This window comes from Euwallacea similis, chromosome 35 (genome assembly GCF_039881205.1).
Source record: "Euwallacea similis isolate ESF13 chromosome 35, ESF131.1, whole genome shotgun sequence".
Taxonomy (NCBI): domain Eukaryota; kingdom Metazoa; phylum Arthropoda; class Insecta; order Coleoptera; family Curculionidae; genus Euwallacea; species Euwallacea similis.
The window spans coordinates 1790808-1803576 of record NC_089643.1 but is presented as its reverse complement, the minus strand read 5'-3'; the positions used below and the strand labels follow the sequence as shown (position 1 = coordinate 1803576).

Genomic DNA, 12769 nt, shown 5'->3' with positions numbered 1-12769 from the left:
TTAATTAAATTGGCTCCACAAGATCACAACGTGCAGGTAAATCCGTTTATACGTTTTGAAATTATGCAACGTTGAAAATGATCTAAAAAATGTTTTTACTCATTTGAGACGACGATTAATTTTATTATTTTATTTGATGTTTTTTATTATGGAAACTTATACCTATTTTGAATCATGTAAATGCAAAGAGAACTAGACCTAACTCTCAATTCAGAACCAACAAATAGCCAATCGATTTTATAAAAACTCGTTACATGGAAGCAACACTTTTTATCATGAAAACTTTGGGAAAAACAATAACGCTTTGGTTTTTCTCCTGTTTCATTCGCGAAAAATATTAAATTTCGAGTGACGATATGGAAAAATTTGGAAAAGTTTGTGCAGAGTTGAAAGTTAATTAAATAGAAACGTAATGAATGGTCTTACTGAATTATGTCCGGTTAAAGACAGGTAAAAATCGCACTTTTAAAATACGATTTTATTTGAAAATACCAGGAATATCGTATCGTTTACGTTCGGGTCTCTGAGGTCGCACAATCACCGAGTAACATACCTGGATGGAGCTCAAATTGAATTTAAGTACAAGTTTCCGCTTTTGAGAAGAAAAACGTCAGAGTGCACGTAACTCCGAGCAGTGCATTGGAGGTAAGTGATTGGTATTCGATCATTATACCTAATTTAACCTCTCTTTTTTTAAATTTTATTTTCTGTGTTAGTGATTACTCTAAGTAATTTTTATTAGTGTTTAGTTTCTTTTTATATGTCCTTCTTTAAGCACAGGTAACCAAATGTTATCTATGCTTACTATACAGGGTGGATAAACGAAAACGAAACATCAGTCATTTCAAGTCTTTAAAGTATTTAAAAAACAAAACGCTCAGACACGTCAATTTTGATTTCCAGGAGGAAATATTGTCTGAACATAATGCGACCCTTACCTGTCATACCTTGGCCAGGGTGGAACCCTCCCCCAAATTTTTAAATGGAATAGTGTGTCAAGTTACACATTGTTTGAAAGGTCTTTCGATTCTCTTTATGGTCATATGTAGTTTTAAATTTTTACTTCAGCAGTTCTCAAACAATTGACTATTCTAACATTTACAAATTTTATTGGAAGATAGTTGCAATTCTTTGACAAACATTCTATTGAAATTGATGCTGGCATTCTAGGAATTTTAAAATGCCAATTAAAAAATCTAATAATGTAAACAAATTGAAATAAACAACCAAAAATAAATTCAGTTAGATGACAATTAAACTTGGACAGTGTGAAATCTAATTATTGATATTTAGTTTATCTTGTTTAAACAAAATAATAGTGAAAATAATTTATACCCTACAAGAGAGAGTAGAAATCGTTGAGCTATATTTTGCACGTAATCAAAATGCATTTCAGACAATTCAAATTTTTAATGAACGTGAAGCAAATAGAAACATGCAAAAAAGTATGTCTTAGAGCTGATTGCCAAATTCAGGGAAACAGGATCGGTGGCTAATAAAAAAAGAAATGTTGCAAGGCCGGTAATGAACGAAGTTGCAAAGATTGCGGTTTTGGGACATGTTAATATGGATCCTACATTAAGCACTCTAAAATTAGCTGCTGTATCTGGTGTCATTCGGGGAAGTATACAAGGGATTCTAAAAAGTCATCATTTTCATCTTTATAAAATAAAGCTAGTATAGGAAATAAATGAAGACGATCATGATCGGCATTTGGAGTTCTGTGAAATAATTAGCCAAAGAGCATTAAATAATCCGAATTATGTGTTTAATATCTGTTTCTCAAATGAATGTTCGTTTTTTTTAAATGGCACTGTAAACCGTCATAATTGTCGTTACTGAGCGGACTACAATTTACTAATTTATCACGAATCACATATGCAATATCAACAAAAATTAAACGTTTGCTGTAGAATTTTTGGCAATCATATTATTGGACCATTTTTTATACCTAGCAATCTTGATGAGGAAATGTATCTTAGATTATTAGAAGAAGCTATCGATCCGGTAATAACAACCATTATTGAAAATGACAACAACAATCAATACATTGAAAATTAGGTGTTATTTCAGTAGGATGTAGCGCCCCCCTAATTATACAATAGCTGTTTGCAATTATTTAAATGAAACCTATCCTGATCGTTGGATTGGACGGAGAGATGTTATTGAATGACCCGCACGATCACCAGATCTTTCACTTTTGGATTTTTTCCTTTGGGGTCACATTAAAAGTAAAATCTATGCTACACAACCAGCTTCATTAGAAGAATTACGCGAAAGGATTACGTTTGAATGCTAACAGATAACTCTTGAAATGCTATGAAACGTGCGTCATCGATTTGAACAAAATCTGTATTATTGCATGGAGGTTAGCGGGGGTCATTTTCAGCATTTGTTGGACTAGTTTTAAGTTATGATTGTTTTAATAAAAAGTTTGTCAAAGAATTGCGACTATTTTCAAATAAATTTTTAAATTTTAGAATAGTCAATTCTTTGAAAACCGCTGAAGTAAAAATTTTAAACTACATATGGCTGTAAAGAGAATCGAAAGACCTTTCAAACAAGGTGTAACTTGACCCACTATTCCATTTAAAAATTTGGCCAATTAAAAAATCCTGGTTAAGGTATGACAGGTAGGGGTTGTATAATGTTCAGAAAATATTTCCCCCTAGAAATCAAAACTAACATGTCCGAGCGTTTTGTTTTTTAAATATTTTAAGGGCCTGAAATGGCTGGTATTTCGTTTTCGTTTAGCCACCTTGTATAATATAAATTCGGAAAACTTAACCGAAATAAACTTGATTTTCAATATAAAATTTCTTGCCATGCGATATAAGGAATAATGATCTTCTACACTTATCCTTTGTTACTAAATCTCTATCGACATTCTTAAAAAGTAACAAAGACCAAAATCAAATTTCTCAGCTTACACATATACATTCGGTTTCATCTGCTTTGATAAGTAGCCGAAAAACTTTGTGTAAAGTTAAAGGTCAGTTTCATAAAAATGTAATGAGTGTTCATACATTGTGCCCAGCTGAACACGGGTAAAAATTGCATTTATAAAATTCGATTTGGTTTGGCAATATAGTGTGTTTATTATATTTTGTGTCGTTTATGTTTGGGTCTCCGAACCCGAACAATGACCGAGCAGCAGGAGAGAGCTCAAATTCAATATAAGTTAAAGCTTCATACTTTACAATACAAAGTTAATGACGGACCCGAAACCGACTAGTGCAATGCTGCCTTGGGCATTACCAAATATAAATTTTTAGTTCAATCTTATTTTTACGTTAATTTTAATATTATATTTATATAATATTATATATATAATAATATTATATATATATAATTATAAGTTTTGGTTAAAGTCAGCTAACAATTAACTCAAAGTAACACTGCATGATGGTCAAATTGGCCACCTTAATGTTAATTTTATCGAATTTTTCATGGCCTTTTATATACTGTGCGTTTTTTTAACGCGGAACACAACGTTTTATGTGTTAAATTGTTATACCATATATTAAAGTGTTGTTCTATTAGGATTACTGCTATGAAACTTGGCGCCAATAAGATTTGCAGTTCTAGTTTTACTGTAAGTTGTCAAATAGGTCAACAAAGCTTGTAAAATACTCCAAATAGCATACTTTATGTGTGATACTATAATATTTATTAGATTTTCAAAGTTTTAAATCAAAACTTTGATTTTTTAAATTGAATCCGCTTTTAATTTATATCTCATACGTCCCTATCCAAATATTTTAAATTTCAGAGATTGTAAAAAAAACTTATAGTTGTCAAATTGTGAAAAAAGTCAGTGTCGTAGATTAGTCTGCATCAAGTTTATGAGAGATTAAAAATTGTAATTTTGACGTTAGATTTTGTCCTGCATTTACTTTTTTAAATTAAATATGTCTGATATATGTATAACTGCTTTCTAGATGTTCCAAATACTTTCAATTTTGGAAATTTCAAGTGAACACATGGGACCCTAAAAATGTACTATCGGCCACAAAAGTGGTCGACCACGCTAAGGTTCAAAATCGCTTGACGCGTATTCCGAGCGAAGGCGCCTTATCAGTTCACAAAAAATGATCCACAACAAAAACGTTGTGTCGAGCGAATAAATTTAGAATTTTACATCTAATATCAAGTTTGCAAGGATATTTTCAGGCTGCTAATTTCAAATAAATCAATTCGGTTAGTAATTATATAAAAACATCACTATATTAACATTGAATTTTGTAAATTGCACAAGTTGATATGGCTATATAATTGTTTAAGATGAAAACTAAAAAAATACATGTTAAATTCAATTATAAACAAGACCAACAATTTACAAAACACTGTAGAACAACTTACTAAACTTCAAGACTTTTATTAACAATAATATATATATATATATATATGTATATATAATCTTTATTTCTCAATTAAGAAATGGGCTATCGACCAATGTGGTCTTTCTGCCCGTGAAATACAACTTAAAGGTATTAAAACTAATAGAAGGGAAGAAAACAAACAATTAGACAGCCGGAAAAATGAAAAACTCACTCCATGAAGTAGTCCAGCAGGGTTTTAGAGGGGAACAGGAATCGGTGTTGTCTCGTCTGTCTTGTTAGGCAAAAGAGGTTCAGTAAAGTCCAATTGTGATGGTTGTCCCTCCATTTCGCTTCTAGATGCGTTAGTCTTTCCGTTATTTTAGTCAGTTGTGTGCGTTCATACAGGAGTTCGTTGGAAGGGTTGTGCAAGGGGTTTTGAGGGTGTCTAATTTTTGTTATTAGTCTTAGTGCAATTTGTTCTGTTACCTGTATGTGTTTTTTTGTCTTGACTGAAGCATTCGCTCTCAATATGTGTCCGTAGTCTAGTAACGGTCTGCAGATCGCTTTGTATATATTGGTTGCGGTTTTAGTACTGACTCCTTTGTCCTTGTACGTAAGTCCTCTGAAGTGCTTTGATCTTTTAATAACCTCCGATCTTACGTTTTGTACGTGTTTTGTAAATTTCAGTTTTTGGTCAAGTATTATACCGAGGTATTTTACTTCTTGTTTTGGTGTTGTTCTTTGTCCGTCTGTTATTATTGTCGGGGAGTTATCTTTAATTCGATGATGTGTTAGTAGTAGTTGGTTTTTCGCGACGTTTGGTGTTAGTCTCCATTTGTAAAACCACGTCATTGTATTGTTTGTTAGTGTCTGCAGTCTTGCAACAGCCTTAGTTGTAGTTCTGTCATGTGCAATTAGTGCAGTATCGTCGGCGTATTGTAGTATGTATGCTGTTTTGTTAAAATGATTTTTGTCCTGTATGTTGTGGTTGTAGATGTCGTGGCAGTAGATGTTGTAGAGAAACGGCGCGAGCGGAGATCCCTGTGGGAGTCCTTGTTCTGGGAAGAAGGTGAAGGAGAGGATGTTGTTAATGCGTACCTGCAGTTGTCGGTTTTCTATTAGATTCCTTATAGTGTGTATTAAGTAATTAGGTGTGTTAAGTTTGTGTAGTTTGTATAATAGTCCTTTGTGCCAGACACTGTCAAAGGCTTTATTTATGTCCATAAAGAGACAGGCAGTTTTGTTGTTGTCCAGATGTGTAGTTTGTACGTTGTTGGTCAGTACAAAAAGTGGGTGTATCGTCGAGTGCATGGTTTTAAAGCCGAATTGATATGTTGGTATATGTTGTCCAATCAAATTTTGCAATCTCGTTTTTATGATGCTTTCGAATATTTTGCTTAACGTTGGGAGCAGTGTTATAGGTCTGTAGTCTTGTGCTTGTGTGTTTTCCAGTACTGTTTTTGGAATAGGTATTATTATTCCCGCTTTCCAATTTTCCGGTATCGTGTTCGTTCTAATGCAGTCATTGAGCAGTTCCAGTATGAGCTTGTGCGTCTGTTTAGTTAGGTTTTTCAGTATGTTGCTTTTAATGTTGTCCTTTCCAGGAGCTGTGTTTTTGCTGCGTGTCAGTGCTTCCTCGTATTCAACGTCTGTAATTAGTTGGTATGGGTGGTTTTTGTTGTTTGAAAAGTATCTGTCATACCAGTCATTTATGGAGGTCCAATTTTGTTCTTCAAAATTGGGATTTGTCGATGTGGAAAACGCTCTTTGGAAGTGTCTGGCAAATGCGTCCGCAACGTCTTTGTCAGTGTGCAGTTCAGCTCCATCCTCATGTATTGTTCCGATCGTATTGTTTTTCTTGTATCGTGCAAGTTTTTTGACTTTCCGCCAGTATGTTTTCCCATTGTCCCGTTCGATTTCTTGGCAAGCTTCCAGCCACTTGTCTTGTTTGTACTGGTATATCAGTGTCTTGACGTTCCTGTTGAGTTCATTTAGCTTTCTTTTAACATCAGGATCTTGTGTTTGTGTATATAGTCTGTACAGTTCTCTTTTCCTTTTGATCAGTCTCAGTATGAATTTGGGTAGCGTGTGTTGGAAGAAAGTATTTTTTACGTAAGGTGAAAATTTCTCTATAGCTGATGTTAATTGTTGTTGAAAGTTTCCTATAGTACACGTCCCTGTCTGCGCTTGAATGTAGCCATGTATGTGTTGTTTTACCTTTTCTATGTCGGTTCTGTGTAGATCCAGTTTCCGGGTGTCTTTCGACATAGCCGTAGGTTGGGCCTGTCCAAGGTCTATGTTAAACGTAATGGCCAAATGGTCCGATCCCAATTCGTTTGTTAAGTCGACGTCATTTATGATATTAGTGAGGTTGGCTGTGTGCAGTAATAAGTCCGGCGTTGAGTCTGGGTTTCCAGGCATCAAAAATGTAGGTGGCGTCTGTTGTTTAATAAAGTCTGAATTTTCCAGAAATTTGTTTAGCTGTGCAGTCTTGCTACGGTTAGGGTTAAAATCACCGATAATAATTGCGTACTTGTACAGGCACGCTTTGGTCAGTACGTTTTGTTCAATGCTGGAATGAGGATGTATGTATACTAGGAATATATGGATAAGGTCGTTCAGGTAGGGAATTGTAAAGTGAAGGCAATCATTTAAGAGATTGTTCAAAGCAGGAGGGTTTGCCTTCCCCAATTTTATGTTGGGCTTGAGTAGTACAGCTGCTCCGCCCCTAGCATTGTAATTCGCGTTACCATGTCTGCAAATGTACTGCCAGTCTCCGTAAGTTGGCGTTTGTCCAAGTTTAGTCTTGGTTTCGACGAACATGCAACAGTCCGTCTTGTTCCGTTCAATGTAGTTGTATATAGTGTGTTTTTTGTGGTACAGTCCATTAATGTTGGCGTATATTAGCTTTAGATTGAATGGTCCGTATTTGTGATTGTTTGTTTAAGTTGATCGCGGGGTTCTGTTGGGGAAATTCGGTTGGGCAGGAGAAGGTCAAACATGAGTATGTACATGTGGGACCCGAAGAATACCACCGAGGTCTCAATGTTGAAGTCCTCTATGCATTGTTTGTTAAGTTTTTTCAGAAGTTCCTCTCGATTATTGTTGTTTGTTTTGTTCAGTTGATGTTTGTATTTGTTGATGATATAGTCGTGTGTGGTAATAGGAGAGTGAACTCTGCTTTCATTCGTTATAGTCTTTGAGACCTCGGCGGACTTCCTGTTGAGATACTTGATCCTAACGTTTGGGATACCCTCAATAGGAGCTGTCGGTCTTCGCGGGCACTTCATGCTCCAAGCCGCGTGGTCCGCAGCGTTGCACGTGGCACACCTGATGGGAAGCGGTGATGTGCATGCCGTTGTTGGATGATTACCCTGGCACTTGCTGCAGCTTATGGGCCTCTTGCAGTCCTCAGTGCGGTGCTCAAACGAACTGCACTTGCCGCATGGTGAGGGGATTGGCGCAGGGGGCTTGCTTTCCACGATCCTGTAGATACGGCCGAGGAAGTGAACCATCCTATCCGTAATCAGTTGCTCGTACGTCTTAAGGTCGCCCGTGATTAACCGCATCATAAGTGTCGGTGCTCCTCTCTGCCTGGAGATGATACGTTTGCAGAACCGTATTTTCAGTTGTAACCTTTCGAGGTTTCGCAAGAACATCTCGTCCGTAATGTCGAGCTCTACCCCCGTGGCAACCACTGAGTAGGAAGGTGTAATGTGACGGATGGTGCTTGTTAGTTTTGATGTTGCGGTGGGCGTGTTCAATAGTTTAAAGGAGGTTATAGCTTTCTGTAGCACTAGAGTTTGGAGTCCTTCATGTGCTTTCCTCTCGTCGTTGGTTTTGACCAGGAAGCTTGTGTCTTGCTTAATGATGATGTCCTTGTTTTTGTTATTTACCTTTTCCCATTCTAGTGCTAGTTGGACCCTGGTCATTGAGGGAGCTGCCAGAACCATAAACGTATAGGAGAATGTTGGTTGTCTTGGAGGTGTGTTCGTTGTTGGTGATGTTATTCCTTCGTCCTGTCTGGCTGAGGAAGCTGTTGCGCTGGTATCGAATGTGGGTCTCTTGGAGTTTGGAGTAGGGGTTGTGGGTGTGGATGGGGTGGCCTTGGGTTTCCTGCCTCTCTTCTTGGATTTGGGTTTCTTGAACTCATCCTCCTGGGACGCCCGGTCCGACTCGGACTCCTGCGAGCTCCCCAGGAACATACCACTTTTGGGGCACCCCCCGTATGGTACGAGCTGACCGTATGTGTTGTAGAAACAGATATTTGAATATATTCCGGCAAAAAGCGATAAATTGGATAAAAAACGATTGTTTATACCGCTACGGCTAGATATGCACGTACTGCCCGCACCGAAGCGCCCGAAGCAATCTTAACAATAATATTTTGCTGGGAATTAGGAATTAACTAGTTCGACTGTTTCCTACCTCTCACTTAATAATCAAGTGATTTCTATGTCGCAAAAGTTCTTTAGACAAAAGATGACATAAACGGCGTTTTTTGTAATGCGTACGTTAAAAGAAAAAATTTCAAGACACATTTTTTTCGGAAATACAGTACGATTCAGAGAAAATAAACTTAAAATTTATATAAATAAATGACAAAATAAAAAATAAACAATTCTAATAGCGGGTTACTCCCCCATTGGCGTCGATGACGTCTTGTAGCCTCCGGCCCATTAAACCCACAGGGTTTTGACACAAGGGTGAACCTCTAACCGCATTCCAGATTTGGTTGCAATGTGCCACCAAATCTTCGGTAGTACGTTCATTATTATTGTGCCACCTTTGAACCATTAGGCCCCATAAATTTTCTATGGGGTTTAGGTCTGGTGAATATGCAGGCCAGGGAAGATTATTTATGTCTGGATGCTCGTGATACCAGTCCTTCACGATGTTTGCGCGATGTATCCTAGAGTTGTCATCAACATAATTGATGACAGACATTACTGCCACAGGATACAAAGTACGATCAGAAGGAAGCATAACTTCGTCGAGCATCCGAACGTACTCAATAGAATTCGCCCTTGTTTCAAAACTTGCCAGTTCGCCGGGACCATCAGCAGACATCCACCCATAAGAAGTTAACCCGTATTCGGCCGGACCTTCTGTTCCATACAATATAGCGTTCATCGTACCGAGTATTATGAGATCGCCATAAATGTAGCCTGCCGTTTTCGCTTGACCAAAAAGTTTTTTCGTCAGCAAAAATAGCATTTGCCCAATCGAAATTTAAATACTTTTGGGCAAATGCTAAGCGGGCCTGTTTATGTTGCTCTGTCAGAGCAAGTTTCGTTGCTGATCGCCGATTATGAAGACCCTCTTTAGAGTCACCCTGTATAACACAGCCGACATCTCACAGACTTTTCGCTCAACTCAAAATGAATTTCTTGCCAGAAGTAACATTATAAACAAAAAAACGTCCCCAAATTTAAGCCAGTGACAAAGTTGCCTTAATTGAAAAAAGACAATGTGATTACGTACCCTAATATTCAACTCTTGACTAATTTCGGAAATATTACGCTCTTGTTCATACAAAAGTACTATATTATTTTTAATATTATCGCTCAGACTTGGTGGCATTGCAGCTGAACGATGAATTGAGAAAATACCAAAAAATAAAATTGTCTCAATGAATTGGGCCAGCAATACATGTTTGTGTGCAAAATATTAATGTATATACACAAAAAGGAGGATCCAACAAAAAGTAATATAGGTCAAGTGTAACAAAAAAAGGTATCCGACCCACAGTACCGCAAGCGATTTTGATTTGAAACTGGTCGACCACTTTTGTGGCCGATAGTACATTAGTGGCATGACTTGCTTCATAAATAAAAAAATTCTTCTACGATACACACTTTATCTGTGACACTGTTTACAGTGTGTAACATTTTATCTGGAATATCGAAATATCTCGAATATTCAGCATCTTATAAAGACATGTTTAGTATCAGACTTCAATCATTTTTAAGAAGAAATGTATTGGCGCTAAAGTTGATTCCTTTCCTCCCCTCGAAGTGGCGGGGTGGGGGTTAACTTTCAATTTTAAGTGATAATCCTAATTTTTTTCTAAATTCGGACAATACGGCTAAAAATAAGAAAAATTTATCCCAAACCTTTTTTTTTCAATTCATGCTAGAAAATACTGTAATTAACGAAATTCAATTCACAATTTAAATGGCAACCTTCACTTTTAAAAAATTTCTATGAGAGAAAAAAGTTCTATGTTAATAAAATGTGATAATAAACAATAACGTAAACAAATAAACCATCTATTTTGATACATTCTGTTGTTAATACTGCTTCAAGATAGAATATTTGACTGTAGAAAAAAAAATTGAAATGGCTTTGGTGTATGGAAAAGCTCGAAGACATTTAGCTAATGTTGTTAATCGCTACGCTCAGCATTTTCCTGAAAAACCACGACCTCGGATTTCTTTCCATTGTGTAATTAAAAAATTTATTAATAAAGGAATTGCAAATCAGAAGAAAAGAAGTCGCCTATTAAATGTGGAGAAAACAATCAAATTGCAGTCCTAGGTACTGTGGTTTTTAGTCCGTAAGTTGCGTAAAAGAGAAATATCAGGAATTTCTCATATGAGTGTGTGGAAAATGTTGAGGATTCACAAGTTTTATCCTTATCATATTTCTTTGCTCCAAGAGCTCCATGAGAAAAATTTTCAAAATCGTTTAGACTTTTCTGAGTAGACATCTGGATAGATAGAACGAAATTCCAATTTTTTTGTCCATTATTTGATCGATTTGATTCATCGTTTACAAATCATGCTACAGTTAATATGTATAATGTATTACTAGAGTGTTGAAAATTCACATTGACTTGAAATCATTGACAGTAAACTTATCGGTCCCCACATAATTGAAGGCTATTTGAATGGTGAAATGTATCGGAATATTTTGGACAATGAACTATCCATATTACTACAGAATGTAAACTTAGAAGTGCGTCAAAACATGTGGTTTCAATATGACGGTTGTCCGGCTCACTGTTCTGCGGTGGCACGGGAAGTTCTTAATTGTAATTTTAACGGTTGATGGATCGGCGGATCTGGTCTGGTAAATTGACTTGCTCCAGATCTTACTTCACCGGATTTCTTTTTGTGGGAATATCTCAAAGATCAGGTTTATAAAGAAATACCAACGACATGTGAGGATATGATTCTGCGAATTATAAACGCTTGTGTCAATATTTCAGAAGACACACGTCGTAGATGTGAAGAGTCCTTTAAAACATGAATAAATAAGTGCATTGTAGTTCGGAGATACTTTTTTGAACATTTACTTTGAATAAAAGCTATAGAAAAATTCACGTTTTCATTAATTATAAACCAGATATCATCGAACCTTTCGGTAAATCATAAATGAAAGAAAAATTGAATTTCGTGAAATACAGTGTTTTCTAGCATGAATCGAAAAAAATATTTAAAACAAATTTTTCTTATTTTTAGCCATATTATCCGAAATTGCAAAATAATAGGGGTGGCCATTTGAAATTAAAAAGTTAACCTCCACCCTGTCCACACGGGGGAGTGGAGGGGAATCTACTTTAGCACCAATACATTTCCCTCTCAGTGTGATTAAAGTTTGATACTAAATATCTCTTTATAAGATGCCTAGTATTTAAGATATTTCGATATTCTAGGTTAAATGTTACACCCTGTACATGCCATAACATTCACATTCGTAGCATCTAAAAAATTTCGAAATTTTCCTAAATATTTCCAAAGAGACTTAACTCGTCACTCGAAATCACAGTGTCCCGGTGCTGAGCCCTTTCCGCACCCCTCCTTTGACAATATCCGGTTGCGTCAGCAAGAAAATTCAATTGCGAGAAAAATGCAAGTTTTATTCGGACATCACTTCCCTTTGCAAGTAAGTTTCCTTGTCTGATTGATGAATCGGCAAAATCAGCGCTCGGACATTGCGGTTGCCCTCGCTTTTTGTTTGCAGGCCCCCCGAAACAAATGACGACTCGTATTGGGGGGGTTGTCTGTCGGCGTGAAAAGTGGCCGACATTCGGGTCAATGGGACCTTTTTGTTTCCTTTCGTCCGGTAATTCGGTTCATCCATTATCAGTGCGAGAATAGTGCGATGGTGTGCGGGCGACGTGCACCCCGTTTTGTCATCGCTCTAATTAATTATATTAGTTTTCGGCCATTTGAATGGCCGCTCCCCCGATCTAGGTGCTGGCCTTATCGGGGGAGGGGGAGAGGGGGTGTGGCGGAAAAAGGCCCAGCTGATTGATAGCGGCTTTTCAAGTTCGATTTTCCTCTCGCTCGGGCCCCGGATGAACAATTAATCAGCGGGGATAAAATCCATTTCACAAGAAACAATCAGTTATAAACCACCCCCGGTCGGGAAACTATTGTTTCGCCGATCGGCCCATAAATTTCCGGCCTTATCTTTATTAATACTCCCGCGTGTTCTCG

At 37.0% G+C, this 12769-nt stretch overlaps 1 protein-coding gene across 1 annotated transcript; it reads right to left on the bottom strand.

The window, feature by feature from the left end:
• Window positions 1–7231: 7231 nt before the first annotated feature.
• On the bottom strand, window positions 7232–8527 carry LOC136418452 (uncharacterized). The gene has a single exon (XM_066404519.1). It carries the CDS (start codon window positions 8525–8527, stop codon window positions 7232–7234), a length of 1296 nt encoding a protein of 431 aa, XP_066260616.1.
• Between the last annotated feature and the right edge of the window lie 4242 nt (window positions 8528–12769).